The 24,603-nt window shown below is 29.6% G+C and overlaps 1 protein-coding gene, 1 long non-coding RNA gene and 3 pseudogenes across 7 annotated transcripts; 1 reads left to right on the top strand and 4 right to left on the bottom strand.

The window, feature by feature from the left end:
• Positions 1–381: 381 nt before the first annotated feature.
• Positions 382–9,982, bottom strand: LOC149894655 (uncharacterized). Its single transcript, XR_016445215.1, has 5 exons — positions 9,750–9,982; positions 2,299–2,360; positions 1,614–1,795; positions 1,185–1,374; positions 382–651 (listed from the first exon to the last, which is right to left on the bottom strand). It is a non-coding gene; the product is annotated as an uncharacterized LOC149894655 (long non-coding RNA).
• LOC149894656 (uncharacterized) lies at positions 5,133–9,446 on the bottom strand. Of its 4 annotated transcripts, none has more exons than XM_090067503.1 (3): positions 9,149–9,430; positions 6,125–6,340; positions 5,133–5,303 (listed from the first exon to the last, which is right to left on the bottom strand). In XM_090067503.1, exons 1-3 carry the CDS (start codon positions 9,300–9,302, stop codon positions 5,278–5,280), a joined length of 396 nt encoding a protein of 131 aa, XP_089923629.1. In that variant the 5' UTR covers positions 9,303–9,430; the 3' UTR covers positions 5,133–5,277. The 4 variants fall into 4 exon arrangements, with proteins under 4 accessions (XP_089923629.1, XP_089923623.1, XP_089923616.1 ...); XM_090067497.1 differs by lacking the exon at positions 5,133–5,303 and adding an exon at positions 5,390–5,919 and having other exon boundaries at positions 9,149–9,446; XM_090067490.1 differs by lacking the exon at positions 5,133–5,303 and adding an exon at positions 5,390–5,838.
• A 24-nt stretch (positions 9,983–10,006) lies between the features above and the next one.
• On the bottom strand, positions 10,007–12,199 carry LOC149894654 (uncharacterized; annotated as a pseudogene). Its single transcript, XR_016449826.1, has 3 exons — positions 11,517–12,199; positions 10,707–11,442; positions 10,007–10,675 (listed from the first exon to the last, which is right to left on the bottom strand). The product of XR_016449826.1 is annotated as an uncharacterized LOC149894654 (transcript).
• Positions 12,200–12,728: 529 nt separating this feature from the next.
• On the bottom strand, positions 12,729–15,645 carry LOC145192261 (uncharacterized; annotated as a pseudogene). The gene is made up of 6 exons (XR_016453361.1): positions 15,339–15,645; positions 15,123–15,196; positions 14,818–14,974; positions 13,572–14,739; positions 13,368–13,444; positions 12,729–13,178 (listed from the first exon to the last, which is right to left on the bottom strand). The product of XR_016453361.1 is annotated as an uncharacterized LOC145192261 (transcript).
• Positions 15,646–21,789: 6,144 nt separating this feature from the next.
• Positions 21,790–24,082, top strand: LOC149894653 (E3 SUMO-protein ligase KIAA1586-like; annotated as a pseudogene).
• The last annotated feature ends 521 nt before the right edge of the window (positions 24,083–24,603 follow it).

Below are 24,603 nucleotides of genomic sequence, written 5' to 3'. Positions count from 1 at the left end.
ATGATTTTTTTTCGCGATTTTTTAAATTTGCTTTTGCGCTTAAATTGAAAGTGCAAAAGTTATGAATCATGTTTTGAATATTGCTTAATAACAAAGTATAACTTTGCTTTTTAATATTTAATTTTCTATTTAATAGTGATTGTTTGTATATCAGATTTTACCAGTCAAAAAGTACTACTGTCCACATAAAATATTGTATTATTTATAGATAACTTAGTTGAATACACTAAATGGACAAATTTTTTATCATTACACTTTTATTTCCAGATCATTAAAGAAAAATATTTACAAATAAAAAACTAAAAATATTCTATTATTGTAGTTAATATTATTAAAGGTTTGAAATTAACATTGGCAGCTTTAATTAAAAACAATATTTTAAAACGCTAGTATTTAAAAACGTGGCGATTTATTAGATAATTATCAATAATAATTAAGAAAAATTAGAATTATAAATAAAATCAAGATAAATAAACTTTTATAAATTTGCAAAAGAAAAAAATAACTAAATATTCTTTTCATTGATTAACTGCAACTGATTTTTTATAACCTTGCTTTTCGTCTATTTATTCGCCCATCTCCTTGATCAATTGCGCCCTGAAACCATCTTGAAACGATCGGGTAAATATCTTTATCCTTGGAATTAAGATACTGAAAAGAATAAATGAAAATAAATTTAAAAGAATGCTAAAAGAATAAAATGAAAATAAATTTAAAAACTCAATTTACTTTTTGTTTAAATATAAATTATTTTTAAGTTATTTTTTAGTTCTTATACGTATACTTTGCAAATCGAGAATTACATTAACTGGTTGGCAGTTTTAAAAATATGTGCATATGATAACTGAGAGCAATTAGCTTATAGGTTCAAGAAAAACTTCTATATGCTCTTTAAGAATCATATAGTTGAATACTAATAAATCATGGTTTACATTGGCAATTAACATCTCTAGTTAAGAATCAAATACGGCATTGATAAGTTCAAGTCACCAAGGGAGAATATAATATCTTACAAATTCACAACTAATGACAACACTGGTAATTGTCATAAGTACTAACATATCATATATATTATATAACATATAATATAACATTCTTTCTTAGTGTTGTAAACATATTTTTGTAAATATAATAATACAGTTGACTTTTATAGACTAAAAATTTACATAACTAGTAATACTTACATAGTAAGCACTTTAACACAAAATGATAACATCGCAACTTAATCTTGCCCATTCCAGTAGCTATCATCTTACTTGAAGATCCGTTTAGATTACATAAAATGCTAAAATTTTTAGAAAACATGGCTCCCAACACACGTCATATGTATTTTAGACGTTCAACTTTACCGCCAATAGAACGCAGATATTTGACCTAAAAACAAATAATGCTACATATTACAACTTTTTTTATTTAAATTATTTTTTCAAAGGTAAATGAAAATGTAATGCGGTATAATATAACTAAGGTATTATTAAATTACCTTTGATAAATTACAATTATAAGACTTATAAAAAAACTTATCTTTGATCTTATAAAATAATAATTACTAGTTTAAACGCAACCTGTAGACTGCTGCAAACATTATAATATAGAAAATAATTTCAAATTACATAGAGAGCCATCTCAGATTTCATCTGTAGCATAAGGTTAATCCTCTCCAAATCTTCCTCACTTTCCATTGGAAGGCCAGGGGGAACAACAATGTCTTCATTATCCAAAAAACTTTCAACTTCTAAAAACTTATTTTTTTGCTACAGTTCTGTTAATCTTAACTCCAAAGCTGCTAACTTCTCTATAAACATACTTAAATAATTAAATAATATTTCATTGCATTTAAATCTTATTGGAAAACTGGTTTCAAAAACACAATCTAGTTATTAAATTGAAGACATACATGGATGAAGGTGTTATGGAACTCAAATATTTGGAGTTAAAGTTTTAAATATTCATGTTATTTATCCCTGTAGGTAAATTGATTGCTGTAAAAATGGTTTTCTAGCACATTTTTGTGTTGTGTTATTAAGGTCACGGGAAAGAGCGTTATTTAAAACCTTTATCTGCATAACAAAGTAGAAATGTGTATTTTTGTAACATGAAATATGTATTTTTTTAAAGCCTTCATCCATTTATGACTTTAATTAAAACACAATTTTTTTTTTACAAAAAATATAAATAGCTTTCTTTTGTCAATACATGTCAGCATCATAATCAATATATGTAGGCGTAACACATATACAATGTATAACAAGTAGTAAAACAAAAAAAAAACAAAAAAACAAATAGTTTATCCAAAACCTTTCTTTCCTGATCCCCAAAATTTTGAACAGTTTTCTCATAGTTTTTAGAAGTCGATGTCCCTTTTAATAAAATGCTATAATTATATGCATTATATGAATATGTATACACACACACACACACACACACACATATATATATAATATAATATAAATGTCATATATGCTTAATATGAAATGTATATGCCATATTGTATATTCAATTGCATATACCATTTATTCATATACTGCATATATTATGTCAATATTGTATATATGGCATATATTTATGCAATATATACAAAATACATACATATAAATTATTTTACTATAACATATATATTAGAATATAACAACTTTTACGCATGCATGTTATATACAGGATGTCTGCCAATATTTTAAGGTGGATTTCCCTGACTTTTTCCTCATATTTTCCTGATCTTCTATCTGTTTTCCTTGATTTAATTTAAAGTTACCCAAATTCAATTTCACAAAAATTGACCTAGAGTCGTTTAGAAAAATGCTCTTCAACTGCAAAAATGTAAACAATAATACAACCCACAATAAATGTATCAAGTATTGATACATTTAATATGGGTTGTATTATTGTTTACATTTTTGCATGTGAAGATTCAAGATTCGCTTGATGCAAGAGAAGTTCATAAAACTATTTGCCAAATAAACTTTTATATTACATGTACTATATACAACTTATTTAAGTTATGTAAGTTTGATGAAGAGCCATTTTCCCTGATTTTTCTAAAATTCAACCTAATTTCCTAGATTTTTTGCAGATATCTGATTTCCCTGACTTTTCCCTGATTTCCTCTGAACTGGCAGACACCCTGTGTGTGTGTGTGTGTGTGTGTGTGTGTGTGTGTGTGTGTGTGTGTGTGTGTGTGTGTGTCTATATATATATATATATATATATATATATATATATATATATATATATATATATATATATATATATATATATATATATATATATATATATATATATATATATATATATATACATATATATATGCACTGCAGGCCAAAAGTTTCCGGACACTTGATATTTTTTATATAAAAAGCTAAAATCTATCCTGTATCATTAAATTAATCAATAATATTAATTTATAATACTTAAACTTACTAATTTTAAGTGTTTATGTAAGTTTGAGGTCAGTAATTAGGTATTACTGGCCTCAAACATTTTACGTTCAACTTTTATTTGAAATCTTCCATTAATTTCATTTCGTTTATTACACTTTCGTGAGTAGGTACAATCGGCGGGGCGGAGCGGATCAGCGGGGCGGATCATTTAAACGGTACAAACGGCGGGGCGGATCATTTAAACGTTACTAAAGCGAGTTATATTTCATTAAAAAAAAACGATTCAGATATAGTTTAAATTCACTAACGATAAAATATTTCGAAGGAACTTGCATATTACAATTTTATTAAACGACAAAAAAAAGTATATAAGTTTATAATATTTTATAAATTTTATGAACTCAAAAAACAACGTGATCCGCCAATTTGTATCAAGTAATCCGCCAACTTATATCAAGTGATCCGCCTAATATTTTGATTATTTGAATCAAACTCCTTTAATTTTAATGATTGTTTAACAAAAAAACAAGGTGATCCGCCAATTTATATCAAGTGATCCGCCTAATATTATAATTGTTTGAATCGAACTCCTTTAATTTTAATGATAGTTTTACAAAAAAACAAGGCGATCCGCCAACTTATATCAAGTGATCCGCCTAATATTATGATTGTTTGAATCGAACTCCTTCAATTTTAACGATTGTTTTACAAAAAAACAAGGTGATCCGCCAACTTATATCAAGTGATCCGCCTAATATTATGATTGTTTGAATCGAACTCCTTCAATTTTAATGATTGTTTTACAAAAAAACAAGGTGATCCGCCAACTTATATCAAGTGATCCGCCTAATATTTTGATTATTTGAATCAAACTCCTTTAATTTTAATGATTGTTTAACAAAAAAACAAGGTGATCCGCCAATTTATATCAAGTGATCCGCCTAATATTATAATTGTTTGAATCGAACTCCTTTAATTTTAATGATAGTTTTACAAAAAAACAAGGTGATCCGCCAACTTATATCAAGTGATCCGCCTAATATTATGATTGTTTGAATCGAACTCCTTCAATTTTAACGATTGTTTTACAAAAAAACAAGGTGATCCGCCAACTTATATCAAGTGATCCGCCAAATATTTTGATTATTTGAATCGAACTCCTTTAATTTTAACGATTGTTTTACAAAAAAACAAGGTGATCCGCCAACTTATATCAAGTGATCCGCCTAATATTATGATTGTTTGAATCGAACTCCTTCAATTTTAATGATTGTTTTACAAAAAAACAAGGTGATCCGCCAACTTATATCAAGTGATCCGCCTAATATTATGATTGTTTGAATCGAACTCCTTCAATTTTAACGATTGTTTTACAAAAAAACAAGGTGATCCGCCAACTTATATCAAGTGATCCGCCAAATATTTTGATTATTTGAATCGAACTCCTTTAATTTTAACGATTGTTTTACAAAAAAACAAGGTGATCCGCCAACTTATATCAAGTGATCCGCCTAATATTATGATTGTTTGAATCGAACTCCTTCAATTTTAATGATTGTTTTACAAAAAAACAAGGTGATCCGCCAACTTATATCAAGTGATCCGCCTAATATTTTGATTATTTGAATCGAACTCCTTCAATTTTAATGATTGTTTTACAAAAAAACAAGGTGATCCGCCAACTTATATCAAGTGATCCGCCTAATATTTTGATTATTTGAATCAAACTCCTTTAATTTTAATGGTAGTTCTACCAAAAAACGAAGTGATCCGCCAATTTATATTAAGTGATTCGCCTAATATTTTTATTGTTTAAATGAAATTCTGTAAAGTTAAATGATTGTTCTACAAAAAAAAAACGTGATCCGCCGATTTATATCAGGTGATCCGCCTACTGTTGTCATCGGCCAGAGTGAATGTTTATTGCTTAAAAACAAAATCTTACTTGAAATTCTTTTATTCAACTGCTTATTAAACTGCTTATTCATCAAAATACTCTTCTTATCACAAAATTCTTTTTTTCTTTTTAAAAATCCTCTTTAAATCTCTTAAAAATTCTTTTCTCTTAAAATCCTCTTTAAATCTCTTCTTCTAACAAAAACTCCAACTTCCTAGATTCTTTCTTTTTTTTGAGCTTTTATAGTTTTTGCTTGTTTTCCTGTTGCGATATCTTTTCATTTATTTATATGGCAGGTTGATGAGTCTTCATGTTTACGTCTTTTCTCGGTTGTTGTTTTTAACTTAATTCTTTTTGCTTTATCATTTATTGATGTGAAGAGTGGACGAGTCATCTTGTGGGTATCTTTTCTGATCGTTGTTTTTAACTTTTCTTATTATCGCTTTATCATTTAAGAGTCTTCGCGTTTACATCTTTTCTCAGTTGTATTTAACTTTTCTTCTAACGCTTTATCACTTATTTATGTGAAGAGTTGGTGAAACTCTGTAAAGTTTAATGATTGTTCTACAAAAAAAAAACGTGATCCGCCGATTTATATCAGGTAATCCGTCTACTGTTGTCATCGGCCAGAGTGAATGTTTATTGCTTAAAAACAAAATGTTACTTGACAGTGTAAAAAAAACTCAAAGCAATGTTTGGAATGAAAAAGAGAGGGGGCTACACAACATGAATTTTAATTAAATATATTATTAAAAGATTTTATTTAAAGTAGGTTTTATTTAGTAGTAAACTTACGTAAAACTTTTAAAAGAAAAACAAAAACCATTATCAAAATGCAAGATATATTTACCATGAGGAACTAAAACTGCAAGGTTGTGGTTACTGATGTAATGGATAACAACAAGATCTGTCCGACTCAGGTCACAGTACACAAACTTCTGGAAATCATTTGAAATTCCTGTTGGTATAACTGTGGCAAAATGGATCTTTGTGTAAAGTGGCAAAGCCCGAGGAATTTTACTGGAACCATTTTGCTTCCACCTATACCCATCTGCCCGCCAATCGTCTAAAAAAAAAAAAATAATAATAATAATATATATTTATATATACACACACATATACATTGCATATACAATAAACAACCACAATATTTACATGCAACATCACTTGGTAACAAATAAGGAGAATTTAAACTTTTTTGTGAACTAAAAAGAGCATGATTTAACAACTCATCAATTGTATAGTTAGTAGGTTCCACAGTATAAAATAAAAATAGATATGGCAGGCAAAAAGGTGGAAATTGCTGGAATTATTGAAATTGCTTTATACATGGAGAACAACTTCACATCATATAAATTAAGTGACAGTAATCAGGACAACCAAAATTGTTGAGTAAAAAGAGCAAAAATATAAGCAAACAAACAAAGTTCAAAATATGCAGAGGTAATAATAAAAAATACAGCTGAGAACAAACCAAGTTTATACCAAGGTACAAATTCCTTACAAACAAAACAGAAAATTTATGGAACATATTCAGGGTGTTAGCTAGCTTAATCATTAGCCAAATGGCACCGAGTATACTGTAGAATTCCCAATGGGTTTAAAGTTTCCAAAATTCAATACCTCTTTTTTTTTTTTAGTAGTAGTAGTGGTAGTGGTAGTGGTAGTGGTAGTAGTAGTAGTAGTATAGTAGTAGTAGAAATCTTAGTTGGCCTCATTTTACGATTTGCCTAGCTCTGGCGCTACAAATTTTGCCCTCATGTTACAATATTTTGCCTGCGTAACAATATTAAGTTACACAGAATGTTCTCATCTTACGAATCTGCCCTTATGTCACAAAATGTGCATAGCATGAGGGCAAAAACTGCACTCATGTTAAGCTACATAGTAACATCAGGGCATTTGTCATAAAAGTTATTTATTTTAAGATAAACGATTAAGCAAGCAAATAGTCAATTTAAACATGGCAAAATTTGATGCTTTAGTGGAATGATTAAGATTGATATAGTAATAAATTTAGATTGATAATATAGTTAGAACGATAACATATTAATAAATAATATTTATGTTGAACATATATGTAATAATATCTAAAATAAATTGAATAATGATATTGACAATATATTAATTAAGATTGATAATAAAGTTAACTAATACCTTAATCTAACTTTATTATCAGCAATAAACATAAATTTATTGCTACCTAGGTAGTAATTAATCTGCGTTTATTGATAAACCAACAATGTTATTGAACTTTTTGTTGACTACTCATACTAATTAATAATACCTTTGAGGTCCTCATTGATGTAAGTTCTATGTTTTTTTGGTACTATAACTAATAGAGATTTACAGAGATAAAGAATAGAATCAGGAGTAATAAAGTAGCAAGCATGGTAAAGAGATACAACCTTAGCAGATGGTTAAGATCAGAAGTAAGATTTGATCCTAGAAGTCAAAGGGTAGATGACTCATTCAGTACATTACTGTTCATAAATATAGGAAGATCTAGATTTTTGCGATAAGGATTCCCCGAAAAAAATTTAGTCTTATCTGAGTTAAAGATAATTCTCTATCAAAAAAAGAAAAAATATTATAATTTCATTTTCATTGCAAAATTATAAGTTTAATTTTATAAAAAAGTTTTGAAAAGTTATAACTTTGAAAATATGTCTCACCCATTTTAGGGCTAGAAGTTTGGGTTACATGAGGGCTTCGAACTGGGACTATAGATATATTTCTGTTTATCATAAAATATATTCCTGGCTAACACCCCAACATTGCCAACAAATGTAAACAGTTTCAAGAACAAATTAGACAAATATTTAGCATTAAAAAAATTAACTTAATGAGTTTTAATAGTAATAAAATTTTTTAATACTAATAAAAAGTATAAAAAATTTAAACAAAAATTACTTTTGGTCTTAAGTCTTCTAAGTAGTTTTTGTTTAAATTTTTTATTCTTTTTATTAATATATACCTATATTATCAAAAGTGAGTTGTCAAAGTGAGTTTCTAATTCACTCGCTGTTAACACATAGCTATGTGTTAACAGCGAGTGAATTAGAAACTCACTTTATATACTACTACTAAATCATATTTTATATACTACTACTAAATTATATATACTACTAATAAATTATAATTATAATAATAATACACATTTTATATACTACTACTAAATTATAATAATATTTTTAATAATATAGCAGCTACTATATTGTTTTAATTTTTGATTGTTTTTAGGCAAGTACAATCAAAGCACATTGGTGCTCACATTTTAAAATCATAACACAGATACTTTTAAACAGCATGTATAAAAAAGGTCATTTAAAAACCTGCAGATTATTTTCTATAGCATGTCTTACACTGACATAATATAAAATAGACACAAGCATGTAAGTTTGTTATGGAGCCATTTTACAATAATAAATAAATCTTCAAATAAATTATAATAGGAAAGACAATTTTAGCTTCAAAAATATGTTGCATATTAAATGACATCTTGAAAATATTCAATATAATATTAAATGACATTTAGAAGTCCTTACATATTTATTAATAAGATATCTTGCTTTACTATAGCATAGCCTTAAGTAAAGGATAAACTATGCCTAAGTAATGTTAGATTTTACTTTAAACATATTAAAAGAAACAAAGCTATATACAGTCTTGTAGACTACATGTAGGCTACAGTCTACATTGTAGATTACAGGTATAACTTCTTTAAAGTCTAACTTTACTTTAGGCATCGTAATTGATTTTTACTAGTATAATCCAAAAACTATGCTATTTACTACATTATACTATTTTAGTATACAAATATATTTTAAAAATACAAATACTATACAAGTGCACTGAAATATTGCTGCCTAACCTTTTTCATGATTCACTTGTATGACATAAACTTCGCCTGCCTTAGGATTGTTGAGTGTAGTTGTTCTATCTTCATTATTGCTCTTGGCGATAAGATTTGCAATAACCTCTATTTTAAGGTGCTTTATGCTACCTATCAAAACAGGCACAGCCATTTACTAAAAAGTCATCATAAAAAAATTTAGCAATATGTTTGTTCAGGTTGAATTCGTTAGCAGAAATTTAACTATTAAAAGTGCCGTGTCACTTGAATGATCCGCTCCGCTGATCCGCCCCGCCCCGCCATTTGTACCTACTCCACTTTCGTTATAATACTTTAAAATAATAGTGCAAAGCCTAATGGAAACCAGGTCTTTTTATTTCGCAATGTAACGGTAACTAATTTTCGTTAAAAATGAAAGCGTTTTGAAAAAAAATGGCGAATATTAGGGTTTTTGGTGGGATTTTTTTCAACTTTGACTTCGAATTAGAGTACTTTCCGTTGATTTTTAGGTCCATGTTTTTATATTTTTCTGAATCAGCATAAAATTCTCTATCATAATCAAAAATAAAAAAAGGGAGGGGAGAAACTGCAGTAGCGCCTGTAAAATATTTGTACTTACCAGCGTAACGGTTATATTAAGAGGTGTAGGAGAGTTTGAGTTTAAAAGTTTAATTAAGGGGTAAAAAAAGCGTTTGAAAGAAAAGAAATGATAAAAAGCTTCACTTAGACCATGCGACTAATTATTAAAATACATTTATAAAACTTACGGGAAACTTTTACGATTCAAAAACACCCGGTACACAATCGGTTAATGGTTGGCAAGAAATGCCAACAGTTAGCCAACTATAGCCAATACTGGCCCGTCAGTTGGACCAACTAAAGCGTGTTTACTGGGTAGCAAATACTGATATAGTAAAACAAAACCTCAAATTTGTAATGGCAATGCTGCCTTTTACTTGTTCCAGAAAAAGTTGGCCGAGGTAGCAATAATTTAATATCCATTCTAGGGATAGTCACAATATCTGGTGAATTAGGCATCTTAAAAAAAATCACCTTTTTTCCGAAGAAAACTAATTGTAACTTCTACTTTTACAGAGTTTTCAACATAAAACCTTTCCAAAATAAAATAAATTTTCTTTTGTTGTTCCAAATTTAACCAATACAAAGTCATCTTCTTTAGGATATACATCACAAGCACACAAATCATCTTCTAGGATTATTAAACCTTTCTCATTTGTGATTATCAAATATTCCAATACAGAATCGTCTTTTTTAAGTAACTTTTTGTTAATATTCTCTAAATTTGCTTTTAATTCTTTTGTAAGTTTGACTAACTTTTTATTGAAGAGCCTTTTCTCGATCCGATCTCTCTCAGAAGTGTCTGTGGCAATCATAGAGCGACCCTTCTTCCTTTCCTTTCTTTTACTGTTTTTTTCTCCAGATTTAAGAAAAACTCTGAATTGTTTAGGGCTGATAAATGAATCTGATGATGTAGACAGATCAACCATTTTATCATTGGTGACTAGTTTGTTTATCTCTATAGTTAGCGGAGATGGCATTATTAATATATCTAGTAGTAGAGGTAGTGGGGTCTGCATTTGATGAAACATGATGGTTAAAAAAATTATCAGAAGTAATGCTTACGTGATTTTTTATGCAAGTATTATAGACATCAAAAGTTTTGTTTGTCACTGAGCTGCACATAAAATCGATATCTGTAAACACGTTCCTGTCATAAAGAAATATACCTTTTTAAAAGCAGCTACAAGGTCAGAAAGTGTTATGGCTTTCAGAAAAGCAAGCCCTACAGATGCACCCACTTGGTAAATTGTAAATGTCTTTCCAGGATTGTGGAGCATCCATAAATCAATTGCTGCATTGTATGCAGTTTTAAATGGTCCCATAACTCCCACATCAAGTGATTGTAACTTTTGCGTGGAATGAGGCGGTAATGTCAAAATGGTCACTCCATGCTCCTTTGCTAAATTTAACACTGCTACAGATAAGTGCGCTTTGAAATTGTTATATATTAATAATGATGGATTTTCTGTCGTACTAGACGAGAACTTGATAAAGTGATTCATAACATCTAAAAAAAGTTCGCCGTTCATCCAGCCTGTTTTACATGCGAGTCCGAGAGATCCAGAAGGAGCTCCTGACAACATATGCTCCTTTAAATGCACTCTTGGAAAAATAATTACTGGTGAAGGATATTGTCCAGAAGCACTGATTATTATACATGTTGTGACAAGGGTTCCTCTTTCAGCACTTGTGACTTTGCAGACACTCTTCACACCTTTCTTTGCAAAAACCTAAATATTTAGATGTTTTATGTAAGAAATAAATATGTCATAAAAAGTATACTTACTATTGAAGATTAGCATACCTTTTGTGGGTTCTGCACGGTAATAGTTCCAGTTTCATCAAGGTTAAAAATCCGAGTTTCATTTGCAAATGCTGGTGATCTAGCAAAAAGTTCTTTTAATTTATCAAAAAATGTATTTACATTATGGACATTAAATGATGTTGCCCTAGAGAGAGAACATCCTTCAGGTGTTCTAAGAGACAAATCTGGATGTCTCTTTCTAAAATTATTCATCCAATCAATACCTGCCATTGAGTCTTTGGGCCACCTCTGTGGAATACTAATTTTGATAATGGTTGCCATCTCAAAGCTATACACCGACATTCTTTAATTGGAAGGCCATAGAACATTCTTGAACAAGTCAAAATATATTCCTTTAATTCTAATTCCTGCTTGTCTGTAAATACTCTTTTAGTATAATAATTCGGGGTAAAACTTGTATTTTCATCAAAAATTTTTCCAATAACGACGAAGCGTTGGATTGGGTATTTTGGAAGTTATTGCAGTTTCTCCAATACTTTTTCCTTTGTGGATTAAATGTAATGCATCTTTCATATCTTTACTGGAAGTTTTTGCTTTCGAAGTGGTTCTTTTATAGACTCGAGGCATAATATATGGTAAAAATAAATGTAATGTTGCACCCGAGTTTTCTAATGATATACTAAGATATAAAAGTCAAATGTAAAAAATGTTTTTACGCTGAAGTCAAAACTTTTTTAATGTGAAGTATTAGTGACCCGCGGTTCAATCCTACCCGTGAACACTAGTCAAATGTAGTAGATTTAGGTTGAAAATTTGATTACTTCAAAAATTTTAGTTTCATGATATTAAGGAATGGTTAACTGACTGATCTATGAAGAGAACGAATTGTTTGGCGTACATCCTAACGAAAAAGTCAACTTTTTAGGGTATTTGGGCAAATTTTCCCCCTCCCCAAATTTTTAAAAATATTTTTGGGGAATATTTTAAAATTATTATATATTTCTTCAAAAAATATTTTAGTTTTTACTTGTTAAAATATAAAAAAAGTCATAAATTGCAAATCTAAATGATTTTTAAATAGATTTATAGAGTATTAAAATAACAAATATGTATAATTTAATACAATTATAATATCTAAGACATAATAAAATGTAACTAGAATATATTAAAATAAGAAAGTCCATGAAAAATTGAGAATCAAACTCAAACAAAATTAGGCTTAAGGATAAACTTATAGATAAAGCAACATGATTTATAAATGAATTTATTAAGTACTAAAATAACAAATATTATACAGAATATAATACAAAAAGTATCATTTACAAGACATACAATTTTATATAAAAGATAAGTAATCGTATTATAATAGGGAAATCTAATAAACTTATGGATTTTACAAATTTTTCACAGACTATTTCACAGACTTTCCAATCATTGATTTATATGAAACTCTATTGCTTGAGTATTCAACCACTGCTCTTGTCAGTAGTTCTCCATGGTTTGATCTGGATTCAGATGTTGCGAATCTACTCAGAGTTTTCAGCATGTTGTGATGAACAGATTTGGAACATTGCTCAGCAAATATACCTAATGGCATTTTAATATTGTTTAAGAAAATAATGAGGCGTGTTCAATAATATGACCTTTCCACCCCATTGAGAGATTGTGGTTAAAGTTAATTTTAACATAAAGTTCAGTTTCCTAAATCAAAAGTAAAAAAAATAAATAGCTAGTGACTTAATATTTATATTAATACTTATAAGCCTATGACTTAATATTTATAAATAAGAATTGTTTCCATGTTTATTTCTACATCATATTCAATAATTACTTTCCTAAAATTTCTTTTTTCAAACTTTTCTTAAAAATTATTTTCAAATTTTAATTTACCTTTAACTTCTTAACATACATTGCAATGGCATCTGCGTAACCCTCATGAAGTTTCATACCAAAGCACTTATCGACAACTAAAATGTCATGGTTAACGTTGAAATTTAACCATATAATTTAAAGTTATGTTTTAAATTGAAAAAATAGTTCATACACAAATATGTGTGTGTGTGTGTTTGTGTGTGAGATGTGTGTATAAATTACCTATAGAAAATGATTTTAACAGTTCAACAACTGGATTATAAGAAGGATAATGGTCAAAAATATGTTGTTCCAAATCAGGCAGAAGCTTCTGAATTTTGTTAGCATTTCTACCATCCAACCCACCTCCATTATATCCATGCCAAATTATTCCATGGTTACTTAGCCATACAGCAATTTCAGGTTCTTCACATAAAACATTAGAAATCTCTGTAACAATCTTCATCAACAAATGAAGTTCTGGTGGAGGAACTACATCAAGTACATATGTGTCTCCAGCTACATCAAGCAGACATGGATGAATAACATTTTTGTAGATTTGCATAGAACATTTCTTAGATTCATTTTCAGCAAAGCTTGTATACAGCAACTTTAACTTATTGAAAGTTCTCAGTTCTCCCAGATTTAACTTTTCACCATTGCAATATAAACAAGAGTATTTTCCTCCATGTCCTGATAAGCCTAAAATTATATTTAGCAGTTTAAGATCTGCTGCTAAGTAGAACTTAAGTCTGTTGAACATTATTTTCTCAATAATTATCTGAAGGTTTGCATGATTTTCAGTAACATTTTTGACAAATGCCAATACCACAACTTTCTTAACACCAGTATTTTTGTTTTCTCGACAGTCAATATCTGTTTCTATATTAAAAACATTCATAACAAATTTTAAGGATCCTTGACCTCCATCTATTCCAACACGAATAATAACTTTATCTTCTTCTAGTCCCCTAACAGTGCAAATATGTTCAACAAGTGATTTGGAATCTTTCACATACACAAAATCTTTAATTACAGTATGCAGGATTTTTTTATTACCAACTTTTTTTCTTAGCTGTAAACTCCACTTTTTCTACTGCGTAATAATCATCAAGACTAGATGACCATATCTTTATTTTCTTTGAAGTGTTAGCTTCCACTCCCAATCTACCCAAATCTTTTCTGCAATCCATTGCAATTGAATTTATTGTAGAATCTGATAGATCGTGCTTTCTTTTTATACTATAGAAAGTTTGACTTGATATTGTTTTCATTGTCCTCTTCTTTCCTATCTGTAAACTTAACGGAGTCCTACCTGTCGACAATTTTACAGTTTCCCCCAACTGAATGTTTTGAACTTGTTGGATTTCTTTTAGAGATTTGGAGAGGACTTGTTCTACTGTTTTTAAACCTAAAATTTAACATTTAAAACTTGTCATAAGATTTAATAAGAACTTTTATACAGACTATAATTTATTTATTCTAATACCTTTTGAGATCAACAACATTCTTAGGTTCTCCACAGTATCTTTCTTACTACAGGAATGTCGAATTCCAACTCCAATTCTTTGATAACAGTTAAAGCAAATCTTTTTAATAACTTCATTTGATATCTCAGGTTCATTTAAATAAACACTTAAAACATCCTAAGAAATAATTTTTTATACTTTATAAGTTATCATTAATGGTAACTCAATCAATTTTCAAATTGAATAAGTAAATTACAACTTATATTTTATGAAAGTTGATTTTCAAACGTTTGTTACTATGTTTACATTAAAAGTTATACATTACCTTAAGGTTTACCTCTTTGGATTTATCTCTGGACATAACACATAGTGGACAATCACAGGTTGACTCTGCATCACCTATATATATATATATACATATGTATATATATATATATATATATATATATACACATATGTATATATATATATATATATATATATATATATATATATATATATATATATATATATTTCAGAGAAATATGGAATACATATTTACCTTTAAATCTTGGAAGTAATCTAATTCTCTCAGACGTGAGCAACCAATTTTCTAAAGTTACAATAGATAATGACTCTCCTTTTTTGGCAGAGTATAAGTAAACCTTGCAACTTGAACATAAACCTGTTGGGCTAGAAAGTAGATCTGGATTGTAGTTACTATTTGCACACATTTGAACCAGATTTAGGAACTGAGTTCCAGGTTCCAACATAGAACATTTAAAATTTTTTTTGCCACAACAAGCACAAATAATCTTGCGAGATGATAAATGATCTCTATGTTTATAAGGCATGTCACTTATATTAATTATGCTAGTGATATGTAAGTGAATATGTATATATATATATATATATATATATATATATATATATATATATATATATATATATATATATATATATATATATATATATATATATATATATATATATATATATACACATATATATATATATATATATATATATACACATATATATATATATACATATATATATTTTTCATAAGGACCAAATAATTTTTTCTACAAATTCTATTAATTAATTTTCTTACTGTTTAAAAAAGTTGAAAAAAAAATTGTATGTCACAATTTTCCTTTGGGAGGGGGGAAATTTGCCCCAATTCCCTAAAAGTTGGTTTTCTAGTCAGGATGTACGCCAAATAATTCGTTCTCTTCATAGATCAGTCAGTTTACCATTCTTTAATATCAGGAAACTAAAATTTTTAAGTAATCAAATTTTCAACCTAAACCTACTACATTTGACTAGTGTGAAGGAATGTCTCATTCCTCCCCAAGCTGTGCAACTGGATTAAAACATTAAATGTGAAATAAGTACGTGGTTTATGCACGTAAAATACTTTGTTCTAAAAACTGCATTGTTTATTAGTAAATTTTCAACCACTATTTAATGTCTCAAAACAGCCGGTATGCTCATTAAAGAAGTTTCAAAAAATACAAAAAATTTATTTTTGCACAGAAAAAAAGTGGACAATTTGTATGTAAGTGCTTGGTGAAAATTTTGAGTCTTTTTAATTTCCCGTTTTAACTGTTGGATCAACGATTCACCCCTTGGCTCTCTCCTTCCCATCCTCCCCTAACACTTAAGCAAAAGAAAGGTTTTACTAAACATATCGCAACAATACGCAATTCATTTACAAATCGATGCCAGATGGCAAGTTTTAACTTTTTTACTTTTGTTTCTACTGCTTGTTGATGTAGAAAGTTAATTTTTGGACAATGACTTTCTTTACTGATTCCTCGAACTATGCTTGATTTTCCATAAAATCGTTATACAATTGTTATTCAGAGTAATTTACTTTTCATAAATTTTGATTGTAAGAGTCAGAAACAGATCCCGGTATTTTTGGAGGGGAATGAGAGGGAAGTTGGAATAAAAACATCTGTCTCTCCGACCCCCTTTCCCCACAGGCCTGGATTAGATGTATATTACTGTGAATAAGTTTTATTCCACCATAATTTTACAATTATTTTTGATTTTTTCTTAAAAATAAGAAGGATTTATGAAGTAAAAAAAAAATCAGGTTTATAGACACATATGTTACAAGCAAAAGTATCTAGAAATAGATACTCTCTTACTCCACCAGAAATAATTTAATTGAACATGGTACAAAAAGAAAAAACAACTGATACTTCGTATGTTCGCCTTTTGCATTGATGACTGAAGCGAATCTCCTGGGAATTGATTTGTATCAATTTTTAATGGAATTTTGAGGAATATTGGCCCACTTTATCTTTAATATTCGGATACATTCTTTGACCTTTTTGGGGTTACATTCGGCCTTTTTTTTTATTCAAATAATCCAAAATATGTCCAGTAATGTTCAAATGTGGACTTCTCCAATCCTTCTTCTTACATACTGTCGTCATATACTACTAAACAATTCAAATTTTGATTCATCTGTGTATAGGACAACGTTTAACATTTCTTGCATCCAATGATTATGCTGTTTTGCATATTTAAATCTTCTTTTTTTTATTTCCACGATGTAACAAAGGCTTTCGAACTGCAATACACACACTTAGCCCAGTTTTAAGCAAAAGTTTTCGAATGCAAAATGAGGAAACGTTGGTACTAGTCGCAGCTTGAATGTCTTGGGCCAGTTCACTGGAGGTTTTTTTTTCCAATTTCGCAGAAACACATTTTTAAAATACTTTGTTTTTTGTAAGCTTTGGAGGTCTTACAATTCAAGTTTTATCCTAAAGAGATTCCGTGTTTTTTAATTTTTTTGATAATTTCTCTAATGGCTGAGCTTGAATATTTTGTTTCCTGAACAATTTGTCGTTGAGAATAGCCTTCTTCATAAACATTTTTTTCGTAGCCACAGTACATAATGAATCGAACTCTTCCTTGGGTGTTCTCCGTACCATTATCTTCCCATCAGACCAGAACAGATTAAATTTCGATTCATCGGATTAAATGGCAGTTTCCCAAAACTGAATCAGCTTGTTCAAAATTATTTTAGCGTACTTCAGACGTTTACCTCGTTTACCTTGTTAACTAATGGTTTCTTTCGAGCTGCACGACCCAAAATCCCACCTTCATGAAGTCTTCCTAGTCTCAACCTCGATCTTTAAAATACTTGTAGATTTTAATCAGAATTAACTTTGCTTACTATCAATCGATCCAATGTTTCGGTTGTTTTTCTTTTGTGACCACGCCCGAATAAATTACCGACACATTTTGTCTTTGAATTTTTTAATTATGTAACGTACTGTCCCTCGAGGAAGTAGTATCTTAGGAGCAATTTCCCGTTAAGAATCACCTTTCTGATGGTGCTGAATTACAAAAGTTTGAAGATCATTACTCCGTTTTTTCTTTTTAGGAGCCATTTTATTTGATTGTTATCTAGCCAAGAAATCCACGAGTATTTATACTAAAGATTAGTGGTTATAGATATAACGTCGACACCTTTCTGTAACATTCTAAAAAAATCACAACAGTTCAAGAATTTTTAAGGAGAATTCCTTTCTTTCCTTTTCTCTGGGCCTATAATTTCTGTATGTGATATTTGAACAAGCTTATACTGTTTTGTCAATAAAAAAAGAACGAAAGTAATTGAAAAGCGTCACACTTGTATCACATCGTCGCACTTGTATCCACCTATAAAGTCCTGAATCAGGCGTATGTTTTTCTCTGCATACTCATCGATGTAGGTCAAAGTTTTAACAAAATTTTTGAATATATCCAATAACTTAAGGATTTCCTCCTTCCTCCACTGCTCCACTTTACTTTTTTTTTATTATCATTATTAGTTTACAATCTTGTGAGGCAGTACGTGGTTGACTTAAAGCTGCTATTAAAGATCAATAAGGTTATTACACTTTCATTGAGTTTTTTAATAAAATCATTTTACGGATTTTGCTCCATTCTTTTTGAGGTTCATTCCACAGCTCGTTCACATTCTTTGAACTACTCTCCACTTTTTTAATTCCAAACGTGCTCAATAATAATTATATCTGGGCTCTGAGGGGAACCACTGCCTTGTTTGAAGTATACCTTCCTCTTTTGAGTTTACAAATAATTTTAAACTATTTCGGAAGTAAAGCTTCGATTTGCACCTTTTTCAAATCATGGTTTTACCAGTTTTGGTGTTCCTTTGCATAATTTGCATAATTTAGTCTTTTATTCTTATTTCTTTTACGCAAAAGTGATCTTCTTATAGTAACACAGTCTCGGAGTCCAGATTTTATCAATGATTTCTTAACTGTTACAGAATGTATTAAGGTACCTGTTTCCGTTTCTAGGTCTTGGCTACTTTTGCGTTGACCTTTTTACGATGGCGAAAAAAAGCAACTTTTAAAAATTGTTCATCACATCTTCTTAACTTTTTGGATCGACCAGACTTTTTTTGCCACAACATCGCCGGTTTCATTGACCTTTTTAACTAATCTTTAAAAAACACCGCATTTCAAGAAAATCAAATATTTTTAACTATTTTGGCATGACTGCAACCATGTTAGTGTCAAACAATTCTATTTCTATTTAGTAAGGAAACTCTCGGCATTTCACTTAGGTTAATTGTTTTTTTTTCAATAAAAAAAGATATGAACAAATCTAAAGTATTCAACAAATACAAAATTAACTCGTCGTTGAATGAAGAAAAAAAAAACAACAAAAAACTAATGAAATATATTCTATAAACTAAGGGAACGCGGTAATAATAAAAGTCGGTAGTGACGAGAGCATCGGTATTAAGCATGTCTACTATTGTTTATCGGTATTACTAACGGTAGTATATGTTTTAACTCTTGTTAAGATTCGGTAGTAAACAATAGTCGGTATTGTTCGGGAGTATGAAAAAAAAGTGGTCTGGAAATTAAAGAAGATATTTCAGAAAAAAAAGTGGTCTGAAAATTAAAGAAAATATTTCAGAGTCTAAAATCGAGGTCTGGATTCCAGACCTCGATTTTAGACTCTGAAATATCTTCTTTAATTTTCCATTTTTTAATTGTTACTATTGAGATAATTTCTTTAATGTATACAAGCTTTTCCATTGTTTCGGACTTTAGAAGAGTTCTTTAGCAACTGACAATATTTCCTGCTTGTGAAAGTACCCGCTCAGATGAATTAGATGAAGCAGGAATGCATAAAACCTTGTTTGCTACATTGGAGAGTAATTTTAACTGTGGTGAATGAACCCTCCACCACTCCAGAATGTCATAGCTCTTTTGTAAGCATCTAATTCTGTATCAAAAGCTTTGATATTGATGAGTCCAATATCCCAGGCTGTGGACTGTCATGATTCATCATCTCAAAAAGGAGCTTTTCTGCTGGGGTAAGTTCTTGGTCTGGAGATGGAGTTAGAGTTTGTTTTGAATTGAGTGATAAATCGTCACCTGTTGCACTTAGTTTCAAATGCTTAATTATTTGACACTCTTTTCCAAATCTTGACAATAAATGACCTTTAAACTTTGGGTCTAAAAAATGCAACAATGAATAATTATTGGTAATATTAGAACCTCATTCAGGGAACCTTTTGTTGAGATTTGCAAGAATTTTAGAAACAAAATTAGCTGCTGTTTTATCATTGGCCAAAATAAAGTCCTTAACTTTTTCTTGGATATCATATAGGCCAGGAATTATGAGATATCATGTGGGTCGTTTCTATGCAGAAATACACTCTGAGAAATCACTGATCACTTTTAAAATTGGAACAATTTTCTAAATTACTTAAAATTGTTCTTGAGTCGGGATGATTGCCCTCAAAATGTTATCAGTTTTTAAATTACTAGCAAAAATAATGTCAAAGCCTTGTTTAAGGTGCAAAATTGATTTCATGCACATTAAACCACTGTTCCATCTGGTTTTACATGAAGTAATGATTTTATTAAAATTGATTTTTTTTGCTTGTACATTTTGGCAAGCATTGATAATTCTTTGTTGACTTGCAACTGACTTGTGTATTCTTGTTGCCAATAATCTACAGGCCTTGAATACATCTTTAAATTCCTTAACCGCTTTAAAGCTTTCGATTACCACTAAATGAAGTAGATGTGCTGCACACGGTATGTTGCTGCTAACTAAAGTTGATTTTTTCATTCCTAAAATAAAGTAAAAATGGATTTGACATTATAAAATAATTTTAGTTCTCATAATTCAACAATTGACGTTTTTTTAATGACATTACGTTTTTTTTTATTAATTTTTTCTAATATTCTCAAATCGAGCAAGACTCCAAATTTTTCATTGAGATCAATGGGCATGGTTATGTATCACTACCACCTTGGGGAGAAAGTGCAGAGAGTTTAATCAGAGTATTTGCACGCAGGCATCGTATGGATTAATTCAACAAATACTGTTTGACAAACAGTAAAAGAAATTTGACTTAGAATAAGACTTGACATTTTATATACATTTTCACTTGTGGGTTTATAAAAAATTTTTGAATGCTCAGTAAAGCAACAGTTTATTACTTTCTTTGTTGGCGGAGGGAAGCTCACCACCGCGAAATTTTTTTGGATGAAGTAATGTGGAAACATAGATGATATATATATATATATATATATATATATATATATATATATATATATATATATATATATATATATATATATATATATATATATATATATATACAGTGCTCGAAGTGAGGCGGGATGGGGCGGGATGCCATCCCGTTACCTTTTAAAATTTTGAAAACCATCCCACTTCTTTTTTAATGCATATTTTGGGGTGGGATGCCATCCCGGTACATAATAAATTAATGGAAATTTTATTTTATTTTCCTCCTATAAATAAACTTGTAAAAACAATTTTAAAGTTTGCGGCAATATGCGAATTTAAATGAACTAAAGTCTCAGCTGTTATTTAAAAATTTGCGGTAGAAAGTTTAAAAACTAAATCGATGATTATAAAACATTGCGTCTTTTCTTTTGTATTTTAAATAAAAAGTTACCAAGCAACAAAAAGCTATATTGGCTTTTTTTTTCGTTAAAGTATCATTAGAGTTTTTTTTGGTGAAATAAAATATAGTACACAGTAGATTTACTCAACATTAAATGTTATGATTTTAAAAAAATTTACTTATTATAAATATGGATAAATGGCTAGCAAGCGGAAAGAAAAGAAAGTTAAGCAGTGATAGTTCTAAAAGTAATTTGGAAAATGACACTGAAATAAATAAAGAAGTGACAGATTTTTCGAGTATTGAAACTTGCCAATCCTTTCCTCAATGTGATGGTATTTTTCCAGATTACTGGTCTGATTTACAGTGGAAGGAGAAATTAAAAACATTTGACTGGTTGACAGTTTCATTAACAGGTCTTGGTTGTTCTGTTTGTAAGTCAGCAAATAATTTAGGTGCCGAAAAATCTCAAGGAATAAAATTGGCTAGCGAGTGGACGCTTGGCAACGTTAAGGAGTATGGCGAAACAAAAGAAAAAAAACAACAATCAATGAGGAAAAAGCTTTCAAGCCATAAACTATCAGTTGCACACGAAAAGGCTTGTAAAATTATTTCTCAGTCCAAAAAAAACACCATAGAGATGTTTAGTTCAAAAATGCAGATCAATCAGCACGAAACTACCTACCGCATATTTCGCACTGTTTATCACATTGCAAAAAGGAATCGTCCATTTTCTGATTTGAAAGAACTAGTATTATTACAGGTAGAAAATGGTTTAGACATGGGACGTATTTTACAATCTGATCACGCATGCGCTGATATTGTTTATCACATTGCAAATGAAATGCGCACTAAGCTTGTAAAATATATTCTTCATAACGATAGTAAAGTAGGGTTTATGATAGACGAATCTACCACGATGAGCAAAAAGTCTGCTCTGTCAATCTGCTTGAGAGTGAACATTCCAGAAATAAATATTGTCAATAGTATTTATTTTGATCTTATCGAATTAACAAATACAGAAGCCTCGTCTATTGCAAAATCTTTTATATGTGCTTTACACGATTTTGGTTTTGACAACAATTTTTTATTACGTAATTGGGTGTCTTTTGCATGTGATGGTGCTTCTAATATGCTTGGCAAAAAGGCAGGCGTGGCCCAGTTACTTTTGAATCAGTTTCCTAATTTGATTTTATGGCATTGTAGCAATCACCGATTAGAGTTAGCAGTAAATGATGTTGTGCGCGATATCTTACCAATTTGTCACATGAAAAGCTTTTTTGATAAATTATATTCCATTTACAGTGCATCTCCTAAAAACAAAAAAGAACTGGAAACTGTTGCTATGGCTTTAAGTGTAAAACTAAATTCCATTGGACGAATTCTAGGCACTAGATGGGTGTCGTCTAGCGCTCGATCTGTGATGGCTGTTTGGAATAATTATGCAGCATTGTATCAACACTTTCATGAATCTTCATTGGATTTAAGGCGTAATGGAGGAGATAGAGCCCAATATGCAGGTCTTAAAAATAAATTATGTGATATCAATTTCATACTCAACATGGGGCTAATGCTAGATGCTTTAATAGAACTAGAAAATCTTTCTAAAAAATTACAAGATAGGCAAACTTCTTTACCTGATGCACATCGGCTTATCACCTTAAAATACCATATATTTCAATCAATGAGAAATAATTCAGGTGAATATTATTTGCAAACGCAGCTTGCAGCAGAAAAGTTTGAATTTAAAGGCGTCAAACTACAGATCGGAAAAGTTTCTAAAATTAATCAAAATGAATTTTTTAGTAAACTAAGTGAAAATCTTCATTCTAGAATGTTTACAACTAGAGCTGCGCATAAATCTTTACAAGACAAAGAAAATGATCCAAACAAAGAAAAATACGATAATTTAATAAAAAATTTACAAATTTTTGATAAGCCACAATGGTTTGCAGACCAAGATCCATGCTTTGGAGATAACGATATTAGACAATTAGCAAAAACTTTAAATATTTGTGAAATTACGGCAGTCCAAGGGTTTCGTGAATACATTTCCACTGGTGACTGTAATAAAACCCCTAATGATCTTCAGCCTCTGAAAACTGCTATGAATACCTTGATTGTTTCAACAGCTGAATGTGAGCGTTCTTTTTCTACTATGAATATAATCTTATCTTCCTTGAAACTCTTTATTAATAAAAACTGTGTCGAGTTTAATGTTCATTTCATTAGTAGGTCCACCAATTACGCATTTCGATCCAAAGGATTATGTCATTAAGTGGTTTGGGAAAGGACGTCGTGATGCTAATTTTAGGAATTGTGAAGCGCCGACATTAAAGTCTATAAATGAAAGTGAAACATTTTGGAAGATATTCTGACCGAATTTTTTTTCAATTATTTAAAAAATTGGTAAATACAAAAAAATAAGACTTGTTTAAAAATAAAATGTTTAAATATATCATTGTTTTTTGATTGCTTAATGACGTTTGAGGTGAAACTCAACTCAATATTTTACGGTGACAGTCTCTTAAGAACATAACGGACCTCAAGTTGTTTTTTTAATATAGGTTTTTTACTATAGGAATACTCTAGGGATTTATAGTTCCTTTATTTAATCTACACAAAATACGAAATCTATAATTTTAGGATAGGTGGGATGGTGATTAGAAAATATTAAAAACCATCCCATTACCTTTTTTTTTCCCACTTCGAGCACTGTATATATATATATAAACAGTGGTAAACATTATATATTCGCAAAACAGCCCGTTTAACTTTCCAGATTAATAATAAAAAAAACACTGTAGTTAATAATTAGTTTTTTTATTATTCGTGCATAGTATTTTAAAATATTCGATTTAAAATAAAATGAATGAGTTTATTTTAAGAAAAAATATTT

This window comes from Hydra viridissima, unplaced genomic scaffold (assembly GCF_058129835.1).
Source record: "Hydra viridissima isolate aposymbiotic clone 2 unplaced genomic scaffold, HvirCarnegie_v1 scaffold_1, whole genome shotgun sequence".
NCBI classification, from domain to species: domain Eukaryota; kingdom Metazoa; phylum Cnidaria; class Hydrozoa; order Anthoathecata; family Hydridae; genus Hydra; species Hydra viridissima.
Note: the sequence above shows the minus strand (reverse complement) of the source record. Positions and strands in the feature narration are given on the sequence as shown.